We start from the raw sequence: 19,935 nt of genomic DNA, 5'->3' as shown, positions 1-19,935 counted from the left end.
AATAGACAAATGTTCAGTTTTAGCTCTGAAGAATGAGGTCCACTAATCAAAGTTTTAAAAACAATATTATTAATAATTAATAGAATTTAAAAATAAGTCATTTTGGCAAATGATCTAGACCCATTACAGTGTCTGGGGAATTTACAGTGTCATCATACAGTTTGAACAGCTTTGTATTCATTATATTTCAGGGTTAATGTCCCCGGTCTTAATTGTCAATGCCATACAGACCTAACAACAGTGCTGCTGCCATGTTTAGCAGTTATTTTGAATTCAAGGAAGTGTCTATGCCATCTGAACTTCAGATTCCTAACTTGGGAACTCCCTAAGTTAAGGTTCTGTATTGACTAAATTCCCATCTTAAGATAATACAGGATTTCATTTCAAATGCAGAATGGGTTTTTTGATGTAATAATGTCTTATTTTATGCACTCTGGCACCTTATTGATATTCAAAATACAAAACAAAAAGTCCCAGTGTGGATCCGTTTATTTACACTGTGAATTAGAAAATGGTTAACAGGCCCTGCGGCACCCTATCAGGCCATAAGCTGAGTATCACTGGTCTATACTGTATTTGTTGGACATGGGAGAACAAATACTTTAAGCAGTCTATCCAAATTAGTGCATTTTATCATTGGGCCAGCGTCAGATTTGGGATTGTGATTAGAACCAAAGCTCTTGCGGTCAAAAATGGTTGCAGTACAGATTTTCACCACAGGAAGGAGACAGAGATTTGCAGAGGCGGTTGCCTGTTATAGGGGGAACCCTGGTGCAGTAATTAGGAACTCCAGATGACACAAGGCAGCCCCTGCATCTGTTGACAAACATGGCCTTGTTGTTCCACGTTTATATTTAAATGTGGTAGAATGTAAACACCACTTCCAGCTTCACCAGGGCTTCCCCAGAGGGAAACCCTGTGATCATAGTCTTATCACATAACAGCATAATTACTCCCAGTTTTTCACTAAGTAAATGTAAATCTGGAAAGTTCAACGTTTCCAAAATAAGATAAGGATCTGTCATTATGAGCATTATGAAGGCAACCGCCGACATTTTCCTACTATAAGAATTAAATAGGGGGCATAAATGCGTCACAGGCCTTTGCAGTATCAGGAAAAAGGAGTTATGCCAAATCCGGCTCAACCTAGGGAGCGCTCCCTCATCTCGAAGTGGTGGTGGTTTATGTTTATATGAGAGGATACCATTGCCTCCCCAGCAGCTCGCAGGAGAAAAAGCCCATTTTGAATCATAACTTTTATGACCTCTGCTCTCGCTTCTTTTATTATTGCAGCTTTTTTCTACATCCTCTTCTTCTATCCACACCCAGTGGGACTCTGTGGAGTTTAACACAGTTACATTGATCCCCCCTCTTCCCACACACTGGTCTGCCTGCAGCTCCTCACCCCTGTCAGAGTTTCTCCTTGGCTCTGTGCACTCATAAGCACATAGTTTATGATTATGCACTGTAGAATGATTCATCAGATACTGTACACTCCAACAGGGATTATCCCCCCACCCCCCATGGTACATAACCGTATATACCACTCAGTTTCTGACCCGCAGAGCTTTGCCTTTTTCAAAGTGTATTAACTTTCTCAGGCACTCAGGTGGAGTTTTGCTCCTGGAGCCGTGCTTCGTGCTGAAATCTCTGCTTGTGTTATTGGCTCTCTACACGTTTGCGTGCATTGATAAATGATATACAGCCACGTTTTTATGCTCGTGAAGCTACACCGTGCATGGACGTTTTATGCCTCCATGCCGGTGATAGCCCAGGCCGGAGGCATTATGTTTTCGGGTTGTTTGTCAGTCCATCAGGCACATTCTTGTCAAAATTTGATACAAACATTCACATGAATTCAACAATGAGCTGATTAGAGTTTGGTGGTCATAGGTCAAAGGTCAAGGTTCCTTTAACCTTGTCTGTCTAAATCTTGTGAACACAACATCTCAAGAAATCTTCGAGATCATGGTGACCTTGCATTCGTCTTATTCTTGTGAAAGTGATATTTCAAGAACAACACAAAGAAATTTCTTCAAATTTGACCCAAATGTTGACTGAGACTCAAGTTTGAACTGATTAGAATTTGGTGGTCATGGGTTAAAGTTCAAGGTCACTGTGACCTTGTCTGTCTGATTCTTGTGAACACAATATCTTAAGAAAATCTCAAGGAAACTTCTTTAGATTTAGCACAAACATTTGAAAGGACTCAATGATGAACTAATTAGATTTTGGTGGTCAAATGTCAAGGTCATGCTAACCTTACATTTGTCTCATTCATGTGAGCTATATCTCAAGAACATCTGAAGGGAGTTTCTTCAGATTTGACACAAACATTCACTTGGACTTTGTGTTCAAAGGTCACGGTCACTATGACCTTGCATCCATCTCATTTTTGTGAATGTAATATCTGAAGATGGCTTTGAGGGAGTTTCCTCAAATTTTGCACAAATGTCCAGTTGGACTCAAGAATGAACTGCTTAGAATATGGTGATCAAAAGACAAAAATCAAGGTCATGGTGACCTCATAAAAGGTTTTGGCCATAACTCAAGAATGCAACCCACCTTGAAAGTGTGCTGATTGTATAGCTCTTCTATGCTGCTGGGGGAAGATGTGTGTGAAGCATTCATGTTGTTACAGCTATGGATGTAAACTCTAAGAGTAACTTTACTGGTGCACAGAGGCACACAACTGCAAGGTTGTATCATGTAATTCGGTGGAAAGTAGTGTTCTCTATTGTGCCTCTTCCAGAGAATAAAGTCTTTTTAAAAAAGACTTTTTTTGATGCATGTCTGCAGGGGACACCCACAGTGACAAATATTCTCTCCCAACTCTCTCCACTCTTCCTTGGCCCAGTGCAAAGCGTCTTTCTCACTGTAGCGCTTTAATGGAAGAGGATGAGAGCTGCAGCTTTGCTGAGAACGCACTGTTCTTGATTAATGATGGCAATTTGTCAGCAGATTCACAGTCTGCTTTTCAGCCCGGCCCCGGCTGACAACACCCATCGTCTGTGTGAGTAACATGGCGATGTGGGCTAGCAAACACAACACGTCTCAGATGGAGAGATGAAGAGGGAGAGAACAGGTCATCAATCAGCAGAGTTTTGTCTCTTCCAGAGAGCCCAGGCTGTGGTAGAAGCTGAGCCACATCCTACACGGAGCTGGGCCTCTCTCTGGGTAGAAAGAAAGCCAAAGAGACAGTGACGAAGATGATCCAGCTGCTCAGCAAAGGCTTTTTTTGTAGACACTTTTAAAGGGAATCTTTGGTATTTTTGAACCTGGACCCAATTTTCCCATGCTTCCATGTCCAAGTGACTAATGAGGACGACACATTTTGAAATTGGTCCAGTTTCCTAAGAGCCACAGCAGCGAAGCAGGCTGCAGTGTAATCCCTCAGGGCAATTGTGCACGATCAAGTTGCGTACATGTAAAGTGTTGTAAATGTTTGTTTTTGCCACTGGCAGCCTCAGATTGTTATTTTCTGACAACATTACAGGAAAGAAACTACAGAGAAACAAAAAATGTTCCTTTCTGGAAAGAGTGATGGATTGGTTTACTGTTCCATTTTGTAATAGTAGGAGGTTATTGTTATGGTTTGATATGCTCTTGTATGTCACATTGAAGTGGTGCATAAGAGGAAGTACTTGAGTCAGTTCTGACTCACAGCTCTCTCAAAGAATTATGTACTTAGATTTTAAAAAGTGTTCATAATGGCAACAAAACCATCAGAGACGCTGAATGTGTTTTGTAACAGTGGCGCATGGTGCCACATGGTAAGCATCATTCTTAGGGGACAACTTTCACAACTTTCAACTTTCCCCCCCTCCCCCCATGATCAGAGCCATACGTTGCGTGTGCTTCGTGATTTGCTTTTGTATGCCCGTATGTCAAGTGAGCATGCATGTACAGTATGTGTCAACAGAAGCACAGTGATGGCGAAGCTCTGTGGGGGGTCTCCAATGCCCGAGAGGCTGCTGAGGTGATAATGCTTTCCCTGCAGGCCGACCGTAAGTGTACTCGACCGCTGGTTGGATGCTGTGGCCAAAGCTCACAGCCGTGGGGCGTTGTTGTGGTCCGGCAGCTGGATCGGCCTCTGCGGCTGACCCAGGGGTCTCAACAAGCAGCAGCAAGAGTACAGAAACAAACTGACTGCCTGAGCTGTAAATCACCATGGATTTATGGATGAGGATGCTCTTGTTTTGATTTCACACCTCTGGAGTGGACTTAGAATCAAAGCAACCCCCATATACATAATTTAAGAGGAGGTTTAAGGTTGTTTTTTTAGTTTAGGCAGTGGGCCTGCAGCAGCCCTTCTAGTATTTGCACAACTGTCTGACTTTTTTTTTTTTTACACATTTTTTCAATCTAATATTACATTCTCTCAAGGCTAAAACCTCAGACATGAATTTTCTGTCTTCCATTCTCACTACCTGTCCAGTTCTTCCTTGTTCTCTTATTTTTCCTCTCAGTCTCTCCAGCTTCTTTAGTGCTTGCCTTGCAGAGATGTCTGTTGTTATCTCGGCTCATTACTCCCACCTCTAAAATTATACCCCAAGTTAAAACTACTGAGCCTTAGCATCCCTTTGTGTTTTCTGGCTTCCAAAATACAAGACGGTAGGCTTTGACTAATACAAATTTATGAGATTTTTGTACATAAAACACAATTTGTAGAAAAGTCTTTTTATTGTGTAGTATTTGGCTTATTCCAGCAGGCAGCTTAAGTAAGCGTGACTAACAGTTTGAGATTTTTGGTGTAAGACAAAGGCACAAAGCTTAAACTCATGACCGGAGATCAAAACTTCCATAATTATCTGCAGAGTGTGTGACCCCATTTTGACCCTTTCTGGACCAAAAATATCTTAAGATCTTTTTGGCTTCCTTGCATCTCTGTTGTCATGTAACTTGGCTTATGGCAACCCAACAAACATAAGCATGGAGGAAAAGAAGTGTGTATGCAGGCTCGCTAAAGAAACTGCGGTCATCTTATCTTTCTTTCCGTGAAAGTGGAGACAATAGTGAAGTGAGGTGAATAGCACATGGTTGAATTTGTTGACATTCTTTGGCAATGAGATATAGCCGGGATTTAGACGTTTTCTTTGTGATTTTCCTACTGTGGCGCTGTCTGTTTTGTCAGTGGCAGAGGTGTGATAGTGGGACATTATACACAATTTGTTGTCACAAAATGTCTCTAAGCTTGTTTTGAATTGCCTAATTGGCTGCCCTGTTTGCTTAAAAAATGGCTGCTGGAAATGAATTCAGTGCAGTCATTAGTCCTTGGGCTTGTTTCCTCTGACCCAGCTTTGTTTGACAAGTGCTTTGGGCACACTTGCATGTGATGACAAGCTTGAAAACTATCCAGACCACATGATGTTCTGTGCATTTAAAATACTGCTTTGGTAAGGCAGAGCAGCCATTGTATTTGTCCATTAATTCACCCAATTTTATTGCAAATTTCTAAAAAAATAAAAAAAGGCACCATGTGTGCATTATTACCTGACTGCATTACAAGATGGTTTGCCTCCACCTCTGTCACTTCTTTTCTCTGTCACACCAAATGTTTTGGAGTTGAGTCAAAGTATTTTTTGGAACAAAAAGCACACCTGGCCTACTGTTGGTCAATGTCAGGCTGATCGTGAGCGTCTTTCCCCCCTAGTTTTTGGGGTGTGTCCTGCATCACTGGCACGGTCAAGTTACTTATACGTTAAGTGTAGTGTAGCAAACAAAAGACGGTGTGACAGAAACAAATTTGTAATTTTAAAAACGATGTACAATAATATCCGTACATCATTGATATCAGCTGATACTGGCTATAAAATGAATTATCGGAATTGGCCAACATGCTGGTTTTTGCCAATAACACAAATCACTATTTTCTTTTTTATTGACAGAGTGAACATGTACAAAACATCAACCCGAAGCTGAAGTATTGTATTGTTATTTTGGATATCTTAAAAAAAACCCAATATTGTGCATCCCTATACACTAGGTAAGACAGTTTTTTAGCCATTGAGCTCTTCAGCAAAAGTGGTCTGTAATTGTTTGTGTCATCGTTTGCTGGTGCACAGTAAATATCTTCTGTTCTTTCAATGCCGGATTGTGTTGTAAATGTGCAAATGTTGTTCATTACCTTTTTGAGTGACAAATACAGACTACCGCTGCCTGCTGGCATGGAGAGTTATTTCCTCTTATGCAGGAAATTTGTGCTAGCTGATTTTAGGCTGTTGTTTTTATGGTGTTTTCAAGTTCAACTTTTTGGCTGAGACACAGGCGACATGCGGCAACTCAACCGTCGTCCTGTCTCACTACTAAATTCTTTAATGTCAGTGTGGTGTGTCTGGGCCTCAAGGCCTCGAAAGATCGTCTGCACAGAAGAAAGACCAGAAGGTTTGACATGATCACCTGAAGCATAATATTAATAAGCATCTTGACATCCCTGTTTCAGAAACAGTGCTACATAAGGCCTAGTTAATGTTTTCACCTTAGTTTTTCTCAGAGCAACAACAGTTTATTCCCTGTTGTCTTCCTCAGATCCCAGGTCTCTCGCTGGCTTATCTTTGTGAGCCAGATGACACATCTGCATTTGCTGATTCCTTTTCAGCCCCTGATTGCAAAATTGCTGGACCATAACACGACGTGTAAACCACAGCAAATATTTATTTCAAGATAATCAGTAAAGGTAAATGAACAGAAAACAGGAGACCTGGATCAGAGAGGCTGCCAGGTCTGCTGCCCTCCAACTGCACTGAAAAGACTTTAGAATAGATGAAAGGTCGTCACTTTCATCCATTTTCATTTACGTGATTACCAGCAACAGGCTAGTGTTACTTTCATGTTGTGAGTCTGTGTGTGTGTGTGTGTGTGTGTGTGTGAGATCATTGCAAAATAAGGCCCTGTAAAAACCTATTGGAGCAGGAACTACCACAGAAATGGTCTGTGGACAGATTTGTCAATATGATAGCGTTACAACAGTGCAAGACGCAGTCACAAAACTTTACATGTGTGTGAGTTTGAAAGTTTGTGTGGTCCAAGCGAGGATGCTGGCGATAGCGAGGTAGGAAGTCGGTAAGGGGACCTTCGGTTTCCCACTTTCCGCCCCCAGCCTACATTCATTTTCAGTTGTGGACCGCCATCACAGCTGAGCCCATCACAGCTGAGCCCATCACAGGATGGTCTGTAGTTGTAAATCTTAACATTTTCCATATTAGCTTTTTATTTTTATTCTACCTAAAGCCTGCATACACTGTGTGATTTTGGGCTCTCCCAGATGAGAGATGACCACCATGAAAGAAACGTGGCGGTATCTTTGGTCGTTGCTGGGTCTTGCAATCAAAGACTCAAAGACAGCGTGTGATAAAGTACTGACAGTGTCAGAAATTTGGGATGACCATCAGTGCGACAACAGTGCTAAATGCTAGTAGATGCTAAAAGTTACTTTTGAGCTCTCGTTGCAAAATTGACTTGCTAGATTGGATTGATTATAAATGCCACCATAGCAAGGGCTTGATTCATTATTGTTTACATTTTGCTCTTACGACTACCAAGAAGTAGATGGATGACACACGCTGACTTATGTTCTCGCGTGTTGACATCGATGGATGTACGTCGTAGCTTGCAAATCAGGTGTTATCATCGTACGATGATAACACCTGATTTTAGTTTATTAGATCCATGTTTATTAGAGTTTATTAGATCCATGTCACAGAGTGTAGCTTGCACTAAACTTATAAAACTGCTAAACTCTCACAGTCTGTAGGAGACTTAAAAGCCCCAATTAAAGATTTTGTACAAGATGCCTTCTGTTTATCAAAAAATCTGGAAGTTTGAAAAGCACAAGTTTCATCTGACACCCCTGCAGGATCTAGTGGCACGGTCAAAGTAGAAATGTTATTGTTTTTCTGATGTTTATCTGCATCAAGGGTTGAGTGCACGCTCAGTCATAACTTCCTGCATATCCCCTGAGGCATAGTCGTAAGTTACCTCGAATGCCTCGGAAAAGGAAAGTTCTCATGGCTCGTGAGAAGGCGATGTCTGGGCAGTTGCCCACAAATTAAAATGCAGCCTCAGTGTGGGTTTACAGTGGGAACCCTCCCGTCACCAGTCGGTCTGAAGGTTGTGATGTAGCCTGATGGGCAGGTGTTAGGCCAAGACTCGGGGAATGATAAGGGGGCAGACATGCGTGAAAAGGAGAGGAGATAACTATTCTCACCCGGGGGAAAAGACCATATCAGATTCTCCCATCGCAATCACCTAAACAGATGAAACTGTCAAAACAGATTTACCCTGATGTTCCAGAGGACTATCTCCAACTGCTATCGCTGTCACCTGAGACAGATTAAAAATGTGGGCAGAAAATACGCAATGATTTTCCTGTAGGACTCCTCCCAAAAGCTCTATTTACAACGTCATACACACTTTTCTTTTTCCTTGGTTGGTTGCCAAGAAGAGGCAATAAGATCCAGAGGTGACTGTGTGAGTTTCATGACAAAAAAGCCCCCTAGGATTTGTAAAATGACCCCGCCAAGCTGGAAGCCTGTTTAAAGGAGCCTCTTACACTAAACCCACTCAAAAGGCTGTTTCTTGAAGAATCAAAGCAAATGCATACCTGAGGAAAACCCTCCTCACACCACCCTCATGACCCAAATCACAGTGTTAGGGCTACAAGGAGAGAAAGCAGGGTTCCTGTGGTTCCTTAAAAAGTCTCACAAGGCTTTGAATTTATTCATCTAAAAATAAGGCCTTAATTTGTATTAAGCATTTAAAAATCTGAGCAAATTGGCTTGATTTCTTACAGAACATGGGAAGAATGCATTGAGCAACAAAAGCAGAAATGACTGCAAAATGAGCAAGAAATCTGTAAAAAGTACAAAGACTTTGGATAGTTTTATGATAATATATGTTTAATATGTTCCATGTCTTCCACTCCATATAAGGGTCATTTTTCAACATTTGATGTAGATAATCTCCCTTTTTCACTGGACACAGAAAGTCATGTTTTATGTTACAATAAACATTTGGGCAAAATAAAAAAATGTTTAGTTTTGTTTATCAAAAAAATGTCTTAAACTGAATTCTGAGTGGCATTAAAAGCCTTAATCTACCTTGCCTTAAACTGCAGGAACCCTGAGAAAGAAAATGCTAACTCAAAGATTTAAACACATCTTTATTTGGGCTCCAAGTAGTTGAGACAATCTGTATCCATCAAGAAAAAAATGTTACCATAACTGTGCAGTCAAACTCTCATGGCACATGTATGGCATTGAGACATTTAGCAAGAAGTGAATGATTTAACACCACTTTGACAGGATGATTGCTAATTGCCAGTTCTCCCTTTTGTCTGTCTTCTGTAAGTCATTCCCAGTGTGTGGGATTGTTGTCTGTAGCTTATTGTCGAAGTCTCTTTAGGGAGAGTTTGTCTTTCTGTCTATGCGCTCTGGACTTGAAGAAAACATACTTGGAAGTTAATTGCCGCTGTGATTGATGGTCTAAATAATGCGCTGGCTTGTCATTTGTGTACCGATGTTGCTGTTCCCCATTTCAGTGATGACAGTGACGTGGCATTTGGAATTAGCCATCCATCTCTGTGGTTTCAATTAAACGTACAACATGTAATTTTCTGCCACTAGGGGTCTCTCAATCAAAATATGAACAATAGATGGAACAATGCCTTCATTGCAGTCAGTTTCTGCTGGTTAGTATTCCTTCAGTGTTTATCATTTAGGAGGTTTTTACAGAGAGCAGGACTATCTGGAGAGTTCTCCTCTCCAAAACAAATGAACCAGATGATTGAAACCAGTAAAAATGATGAATAAAGTAGTTCCACATTAAAAATGAGTGGTTTTCCAAAGCAGTTTGGCTTATTGTACAGCTTCTGCAGATATGTGCTCACCCTTTTTCTTGGCAAACTTAAAATGTGTGGTCTCCTTTTTTCTTTGATAACTTAAGAAGTTTGGGAGTTTTTTCCCAGGAGCCGAATTATCCACAAAGGTGTCCTCCTCTCCAACGCAAATGGACCTGGTAATTTAAAACGGTAAAAACACTGAATTGAACAGTTCAATGTTAAAAATCAGAGTTTCCTCCAAGCTGTTTGGCTCGATGTGGAGGGCCTGCCAGCCATCCCTCTGCAAATGTGCTTTTTTTTTCTTACAACTGATAACTTAAAATCCAGCCCAATCATCCACAGAAGTCTCCTGCTGTCAATAACATACAAGGGGGATGATTTTAATCAGTAAAAACACAGAACAAATCAGGTTCCTGTTAAAAATCAGCATTTTATCTCACAATGTTTAACATGATGCAGAGTGTGGCTGCTAACCCATTTCCTGCTCAACGTTTTTCTCTGATAACTGAAAATCCAGACGTTCAGAAGGTTTCTGCTGAAAGCTGAATTATCCACAGAGGTAGAAAAGAGCAGGTGATTTTTAACCAGTAAAAACACTGAATGAAGCAGTTTCATGTGAAAAATCAGTGTTTCTCTTACAGTGTTTGGCATGTCAGGCGCTGAAGCCGAGCTGCAGCTGAAGTTTGCTCAACTTGTGTAACTGAAGATACAGACTTTCAGTGACTAGAATCCAGTTAAAATATGTTGTAAAAAATGACCAAAATCTACAATATGTATTGCAAAAATGTGTCTAAACACATGTTAAAAAGTCAATTCATGACCACAACCCTGATGTATGGGTAAAGGGGATATGCTGCCACTGACAGGTGAAGGCCACTAAATAACACAGTCCTTGATTAAAATGACAGAATTCTGTTTTTGAAAATTTCTGGAAACATTTGTGATAATAAGTACACAACTTAACATACAGTTTAAGTCATTTTTTGACATTTTGATGAGAAAAACTTACATTTTATATCAGAAATTAGTTGGCTTTTTGACATTTGCTTTGGCTTCCTGGAACTGAGCGGTTCAGGTCAACCGGACAGCTTTTGATGTCATATTGTGGTTAGATCATTAGAAAATGCTGACTGATTGATTAAATTGTTGTTGTGATATCTGTGGTTTGTGGTATTTAAGAGTTTGATCAGTCTGGTCAAATGAACTGTGGACTTTTATCATGAGGAATGTTCTCAATAATGTTTTGTCTATTTTGTATTAATGTCAGAAGTGGTCATTAACTTTGGTTGGTTTATGAGACTCAGCATTCGGGCCGCAGCATTGAAGATTGACCCCAGTAAATCCGAAAAAGAAACAAGGAGGGACAACAAACCCACAGCACAATGACTCCTCCACATGGGGACAATCATGATTCTCATGATGCCCTGCAAACAGTCACTGTAAACATCCAAGCTAAATGGCATGAATTGCTGTTGTAGTCGTAACGCTGATGCAGCCAGTCAGTTTATTGGCCTCTTGGAAGCGCAGTTTCAACACGCGGTTGTAGTTGTGGTCCGGTGTGTGTCGTTACAAACATTGATCTGCATGGTGACTTTGTCTTCTCCTCCTCCGCCTGCAGGCTTCACACAGCCCAGAGAGCCATCAAGCAGACCCAAGTGACAGTGCAGAAGATTGGGAAGGAGATCGAGGAAAAGCTGAGGACGACGGCGACCTGCACAGAGCGGGTGAGCACGGTCACCTAACGGCAGCAAATATCAACGCATTAGCAAAGTCAGGGTTATTATAGTTCCCTTTTATTTTTATTTAATATTGTTCAGTGTAGTTTAACTGGTTTCCAGACATGGTTTGCTCTTTTCAGTTAATTTTTATTCTTTTTTTTTAATTATTTTTGTTTGTTTCAGTATTAGTTTTAGGTTTTATGCTTCTATGCTAGAGAATAATAAGTCATACCAACTATAATGTTGTTATTCATAATTGACTTAGATATAAATGTACATTTCACAGGATAAAAAGATTAAATTAACAAACAACATTTCTGTAAGGATACCATAAATATTAAGTACAAAATTAATGAATACTCTTATAAAAATATATTGAAAACTAATACAAAGAGTTTAAAAAAGAAAAAATATAGAACCAGTACAATAATAATAAAAAAAATATGTAGCACATGTAAAAACACAGTTTACAGAGCTTTTACAAACAACGCATAAGAGCCAGTAAACCCCAGATTCAAACTATTAACTCACTACTGACTAAACAACATTGTTTTCATCAGATTTTGTGATTGTAGATGTAAACATGAGAGGAATTTCTTGTTTTATGAAAATGCATTAAGATGAGGTTCAGTTTGATATTTGATATTTTCATGAACGTTCACCAGGGAGCAGTTATCGCCATCATCAGCAATAACAGGCTCATCGGCTTCTGCACAAACAACAAACACCAGACGTCCTGAGCTAAATACTCGTAAGCAGCGAGCAGAGAGACTTAAGAGCTTGTTTCGCCCCAAATCCCCAGGTGTAACTGTAATGTACAGTAATGTGAGATGTAATTATACCCTTTGGGGAGCTTTTGTATCTTTAACTGAGAAGTGGCGAGAGCAATATCCTGTCTGCTTATATGATAACGCTTTGACCAAAATCCCCTATTTATGTTTCCACCTCCTGTCATATCCTCCACTGGGATCCACAGCAAAAGCCAGAAGCATGTTTAACATTTTTGGAATTGGCAGCCACACAGCTGTGAAAACGGAGCGCTGATCCCAGGTTTGACATTGTGTTTATTGTAAACATTCGCTTCAAAAACATCCCGTCTCCTCTGCTGTTATAAAAGCCCCAAGGCAGTGACACTTTGGTGTTTCTATCTTCCCGAGGTAGACTTGCCTTTGGAAAAAAGAGTGCGGGTGGTATATTTTTGTGTCCACCTGTTGTTTCAAACATAGAAATGAAATAAATAATCAGGACACTGAGCTGTTTGTTATGGTCGTTTGACTAAAGTGAAAGGAAACAGCGATTCTTGGGGGACGTACACGTGTCTCACAATCACTACTTTGAGAACTTTTTGCTGTATTCTTACACCTATTTTCATCATTAAATAGAAAACGCAACCAAACATCAATCCAAGTTTCTCTCTTTCACCTCGGACTGGCATTAGCTGAATTGCTATGTTTATTTTCAGGAAGACGAGTAATTTCACCTAAATGGACACAAAATAAAACCCACCAAAACCGCCTTGGTTAGTTTTGTAAGTCATCTCATGAGTGAGTCCACTGTTAGAACAATCACTAGATCTGGTTTGGTTAAAAACTCTTGATTGATTAATTGAGTAAATGATTGATTGATTGATTTCTTTATTTCAGACATGTAAAATACAACAAAAACAGTTAAGGTTAAAAACAAACTAACAAAAGAAAAAGAAAATGAAAGGACATAATAATGCATGAAATTACATGTGCAATGAGCCACAAAGGAAGAAATTAAGTTACCCAAAACTTTGCCAAGAATTAGTAAAAACTAAAGAAAATTACATTATTGTAATAATAAGTAAAACCAACACCTACAAAATAACAAAAAACAAACAAAGAAGGAAATGACCTGCAAAAAGTGTTTAAAATTAGAATAATTCTGTAGTATGATTTTAAATGTTTTTATGAGGATAATGACAAAGTAAGTAAAAAAAAAAGAAGTTAAAAATAAATAAAAGTTCAACAACAGTGATTACACACAGTAAGCAAGTTTTAAAATGTGAGTTTTGAGGTAGGATTTGAAAATGGGGAGACAGTCGATGAATATGACAATTAGCATAAATATAGTTTTGCCCTTAGCTTTAAAAAATAATTTTCTAGCTCTCCTAATTTTCTTGGAATTTTTGGAACATTTCTTTACAAGTTGCTCAAAAACATGTCATGTTTTTGAAAGAAATCACATCGATTTGGGTTCAAAAGTTTCAGTACTTAGGAAAGGCGTCTGATAGCACAAGATAAGTGGTGTTGCTCCAGGTTTTAAAGGGTTAATGTCAAAAAAAGCTAAATATGTGCTACAGTAATATTTCAAAAGGTAACAGATTGCTTAATTGAAAATGTACTACTCCACTGCTCATTTAGTCATTGCTGCAAAACCTAATTTCAGCGAGTTGCCAGATACAACAGTTGCAATTGCAACACATAAAAATTGGCGCCGCTCTGACCGTCCTGCTACGTTGCTTTGAATAGGAATGTTTGTTCTGCTCTGACTCTATTTCTACGGTTTCAAATATACAGTAGAGTGTGTGTTTTATGTCCTTTTGCACAGATACCAAATTTAAAGCTTTTGAATGGCTCTTTAGAGTGCCTCTTCAGACAGCTGTTACAGCTGTTCCTCTCCATCATGTGCTCATCGGCTTTTGATATGGCTCATTGTTTTGTTCCTTTCCCCAGACCTTCACCCTACCTAAAGTAGCTCCACTATAGCCCTTTCAAGCCTTCCCGCAAAAACATTGAGGCTCCATTCTTCTGCCACAAAGGATCCCTTTCAAAAGCTCGTCTCTGATATTTCCCCCTCAGTGAAACATTCTTTAAAACCCTTTTCAGAGCTCACATCAGCTAATAAATCACATAATCCTCGTCCTCTACCTTTCCGTTCAGAAATCCCGGCGAGAGTGAGTGGAGCATTGTGTGGCTCTTCTGAGGGTCTCTTTGCCTTTGCAGAGCTGAGCACTATCCTTCTGTGCACGTCACAGTGAGCGCGGATCAAAGGGGGACAGGGTGAAGGCCACCAACCCCACAGCATGGCCCTCTCACCCTCTCACCCTCTCACCCTCTCACCCACACTCTGCCATTAAACTGCAGGGTTATAACGCCCCCCCCTCAATGCCTGCTGCTTATTTACTCAGCTGACCCGCTGCTGTTTGATGTTCAGTGGGAGTCAGATGGGCCCTGCTGATCGCTTACAGTCACACACACACACACACAGACATCAGGTTTCCCACAGTCATGGAAAACCTGGACAAGTCATGGATTTACATTCACATTTTCCAGGCCTGGAAAAGTCATTGAACTTGTAAAAATCATTGGAATTTTTAAAAAAAAAAGAATCATGGAAATGTCCTGTGTGCAGTAAATTAAATTATATTAATGTTGCATAACATTGAATTTCTTTAAAAAAAAATGCTGAAAATTTACGCTAAAAACATGAAACATGAAAAATTAAGAAAAAAGAAAAAATTATTTTGGCAATTATTTATAGAAAACATAAAGTTTTGGTGTTTTCTGTTTTTTTTCCTTTTTCTCCCCATTTTTATAGAAAACTTTGGAGATCACAATTTTTTTTTAAAAAGAAGAAAATTGCCATTTTTTTTCAAAGAAAAAACACCTTCCAAAACCATTTTCTTTGAAAAAAAATTGGCAATTTTCTTCTTTTTTAAAAAAAATTGTGATTTTTCTTTAAAACTGAAAGATTTTTGTTGTTGTTATTTGTTTTTTACCTTAATCATTTTTATTATTATTTTTAAAAGAAATATGTTAAGTTTAGGGTTAGGGTTGGAAGTCATGTTTTCTTAAGAAAAAAAAATCTTTCTTATAGAAAGCTTTAAAATCTAGGGCATATTTTTTTGTTTTTTGTTTTTTTTTCTGAAGTTTTTGAAAGGTATGCTGTTTATGCTGTCTAAAAATTGCCTAAATTACACCATTTATCACAGCCAGAAACTGTAAAAACAGAAATTATTGTTAGATTTTCACATTTCTGATGGTCCTTGAACACATTATGTGAGATGCTGAAATCATGTTTGAGCATTTATCAAGTATGAATATGAAATTTTTTAAAACAGGCTTAGTGAGAATAAAAATATTTACACTTTGTCAACAGTGTCGCTTAGTGAAAGTTTAGGAGGCTTTCTGTTCGTGCCAAAGCCAGTGGTGGTTAACATGCAAGCATCAGGGAGCGACACATCGGAGAGATGGAGGCTCTATCTCTCTGCGTCTGATTCCCCGCTCTGTTTTTGCTACAAAGCCCTCAGAAGTCTTCAAGAAGAAGCATATCTGTGTTTCCTCTGATCCAGGCCACGATGGCTATCTGAGTGTGTGATACCACAGTTCCCGCTCGCAAACTACAGGATGAATAACAAGGCTCGATCTCTGTGATCCTGCCAGCTCTCTCTCTCCCTCCCCACTCTTCATCCTCCGTGTCATTCTCTGTTGAATCTCCATCCACATAGTCCCAAGTCGTCGCCTCTTAAATCTCTTCGCATGTTTTGAAGTTGCCCTATCTGTTCATCCCGACTTATCATTTTTCATCGTATGTTTCTGTTAACCCCCACTCTCTCGCCTTCATCTACTGTACACCACATCCACATCCATCAGCCCATGAATCCTCACTGCTGGTCCTCATTAGATGGCGAGCCCACTGCAGGCTCCGCCTCCACCAGATAGAGACCTGAAGCCTGATGAAGGAACACTGAGAGGGCAAGATGTTGACTAATGACTGCACCGTGGTGCTGCTGCTGGCCACAGAATACGTGATGACAGAGACGCCAGTCATCGTAACCCTTTGAAACCTGGAAAAACATCACTTTCCTTGTGCTGCTTTCAGATGTTTTCTACAAGTATTTAAACCTCTGGACCCCGAGCAAATTGATGCGATTTCTTTCAAAAACATAGTAAAAATAGCACTAAGTAACTTGCAAAGAAATGTTCTACAAATTGCAAGAAAATTCTTAGATCTAGAATTTTAATTTTATTTTTAAAGCTAGGGAAAAACTATATTTAAAGCTAATTTTTATAATAAGATAATTAGGATTGGTGCAGTTTTCTTTCAAAAACATGGAAACATTGCAATGAGCACTTTGGTATTAAATGTTTCACAAACTGCAAGAAATTAGTCGATTTAAAAAGTTAGTAAAATAATCACTTAAGCACTGTTTGCTCCGCTTGATTAATAACATATGATTTCTGTCTTTGATAAACTGAATTTTGAATTGGGAAAAAACCAAACAGTTGTAGTGCTCCTTTTGCTCGTTGTGCTGTGATACCTGTTCCACTTATCTCGGGGTTCAGCGAGATGTTTTGAATTACCAAATCATTCGCCATCCTACTTGTCATTAGATGCTGACAGTAGATTCTTGATTATTGACGGCAAGAATTAGCCCAGTATATGTGCATTAAATCAACATGACATGGGATCAGCCTGCAAAAACATATCTTGTTTTTTGGGGAGCAATCAGGAATTTAGGGGTCTTTATAAAGGGCAATAAACACTAAAAATGGCTTTGACCACATAGTAAATATTTTTCTTTATCCTCTTTCTCTGTTTTCTCTCCCTATCATTCTCTGCTGTTTGCTGGGAGCAGAAGAAGGAGCGAGAGTGCATGCAGCTGCGTCTGGCTGTGCTGCGCAGTGAGCTGCAGCGGCAGAGGAAGGCACTTGGCAGAGAGATAGACCTGCGGCAGAAGGAGAGGGCGCAGCTTCACAAGAAAGGTGAGCCGAATAGGTGCAAACACAACACTTGGACTGATAATACCTGTTAATATCACACTGTAGGCGTCATTGCTGTCATCCCACCCTCCAAAAAAAGGAGGATGGAACAGAGGTTATAGAGTTATATTAAGTGCTTTGTTTATGTTTTTTTGCATATACAATATGATGAATGGTTATTCTTTGCTCAGTAAATAATTTACTTAGAACATAATTAGTTGTCTCCACTGTTGCAATCCAGAGTGATGCATCTTGTCACCATATTCTTGCATTTTCACAGAAACAACAAGTGGCATGCAGCCACAAGCTACTCAGCAACAATGTGTATTCAATACTCGAGTGAGGACCAAAAAACATTACAGCACAGTATTGCGATATTTTGTGTGGCACTGTTGTATCAATACACTAATGCCAAGCATAAATTTTTTTATCATATAAACGATTAATTTTACACATTTAAATATTTGATTGCCTATTAGAATAATAAAATCACTTGCTTCTCCAATTCACAAGATACATTTTGCTGCAATAAAAATTATTTTAAAAAGTATTTACCAAATATAAAGAGGGTCCTTACATAAAACTAGGCCACCTCTGCAGTAGAAACATTTTTTTGTATAGCACCTTTCATACATAAAATGCAGCTCAAAGTGCTTTACATGTGAGAGTGCTAAAACTTGAAACCTAACAATATTTATAAATATAAAATAAATAAATAAAATAAAAATGATAAATTTATTGCAAGCACATGTATACCATAACTCTCATAACTTCTGAAAATAAGTTGCAGAAAGGACAGAGGTGGAAAAGAAATGAAAGAAAAACAAATATAAAAAGAAATGTTAAACAACTAATGTCAAAACAGTAAAAGCAAACAAAAACCATAAAACAAGGTTTAAAGAAATAACAACCATAATATGTGATAAAAATAAATAGAGGGTGGTAAAAATTCAAGTATAGACTGGGAGATGCGCAGATACTTAGTACTTAGAAATTAGTGGTACGTGACCAGAAAAAAAACTGAAAAAAATGTAACCTGCCTCTTTTTATGAAGGTTAAAGGAGAGTTTGTCACAAAACAAAGAAGATGGATTGTGGCCGCAGATCAGATTATAAATTCAGTTATTAAAATGCTTGTAAAAATATATCTTACATTTTCTAGATTTACCATTTCATCACTTTGAGTAAATGATTTTATTGTACAGGAAACTCTCATTTTAAACACGTTGGTCTGGGTTTCATCGCTGTCTGACCACGTGCGTGCTGTATTACCTGTTCATTTGGCGTACAGTAAAGCACAGTAAAGAGTGTTGTCACATACAGGAAACCTCTGTCATGCTCCCAGTCAGAGGGTTGGAGTCACTCAACACACCCATATGTACCCAATAATGTACAGAATATAGAGCCATTCCTGTGGTTTTGCAGCCTGTGCCAGGCCGCCACGGCGACAGTGTTTGTGCAGTGGTGTCATTTAGTTAACCCTGTGAAGTCTGCAGCTCCTGATGTCTGAGAGCAGAGGAGGGTTTTACTGACGCCTGTTACTGTTCATAGCAAAATAAAAAAGGCAGTTTTAGTGAAGCTTGGGTTGTACACACACACACACACACACACACACACACACACACACACACACACACACACACACAAATCCAAACACGTATTAATATGTAACCACACTGTAAAATCTGACAAGTTGATTTTACTTAAGAAAAATCTAGGGAATAGATTGCCCTAAAAAATGTATGTAAATATAAATATTAATCTTAACTTATATTTACTTTATATCTAATTGTTGAGTTTACTTAAAATTTAGTAATATTTACTTGATTTTGTGAAATTGTTGCAACTTAAGTTAAATTAAATCAATCTTTTTAAGTTTTAGCAACTTAAGTAATCCAAGTTTACTGGGCTGTATGTATCTGTATTCTGCTGGTTGCAAACTAGTCAGTTATATTTGTGTTTTCTTAAACATGGTAAAAACAGAACTCTTAAATCTCTTAACTTCACCATTGACAAAAGCTTCTTTGTCACGATCCAGTTAAGTCAGACTAACAGGGTTTCCTGAAGAAAGAACAAGGTAATCTCCCATGTCATTTTTTAAGTTGCAACAACTTCATGAAATTAAGTTAATACAGATAAATTTTGTGTAAACTTATATAGTAAACATAAGTTAAGATTAAGCATTATATTGTTTCTTTTTTTCATTGATGCATCATGGATTATTTCAGAAGCTAAAAGTTTTGTTCTGTTTCCTCTGTTAAGTTTAAGTACAGTTTTTGGTTTTGCTGCTCAAATATCACATGATATCTGCTGCGATTACATTACTGCTCTGACTAGCAGAAAACCACTCGCTGCTCCAGTTTGCTGAATCCACCACGTAAACAGCAGTTAACAGCTGCAGGTGCACCTGGCTTTTTATGGGGAATAAGAGATGACACTCTGAATGATTTATTTTATGTCTAAAATAAACATGATGAATTAAAACTAGGATTTCCCCTTAAAAGTCTGAGATTGTAATCATCAGTTGGCGAGCCCTCAGTCGACTGAGATAGCTTCAAATCACGCTGTTACTGTTTTTTTTGTTTTTTTGCTAGTCTGTGTGCTGTGCACTGTGCTTCTGGGGGTGTTTTGGTCTCCCGACTTTGCTGTGG

The 19,935-nt window shown here is 38.9% G+C and overlaps 1 protein-coding gene across 1 annotated transcript in view; it reads left to right on the top strand.

The window, feature by feature from the left end:
• Positions 1–19,935, top strand: part of uvrag (UV radiation resistance associated gene) — a 119,686-nt gene that overhangs the window by 11,598 nt on the left and 88,153 nt on the right. The window contains exons 7-8 of the mRNA XM_042498843.2: positions 11,457–11,562; positions 17,162–17,288. Coding sequence (XP_042354777.1) covers positions 11,457–11,562; positions 17,162–17,288 — 233 coding nt within the window. The remainder of the gene's footprint in view (positions 1–11,456; positions 11,563–17,161; positions 17,289–19,935) is intronic.

Source organism: Plectropomus leopardus, chromosome 15, assembly GCF_026936395.1.
Source record: "Plectropomus leopardus strain MGB_pleo_1.0 chromosome 15, ASM2693639v1, whole genome shotgun sequence".
NCBI lineage: Eukaryota > Metazoa > Chordata > Actinopteri > Perciformes > Serranidae > Plectropomus > Plectropomus leopardus.
The sequence above is the reverse complement of the archived record's forward strand: the minus strand, read 5'-3'. Positions and strand labels throughout refer to the sequence as shown.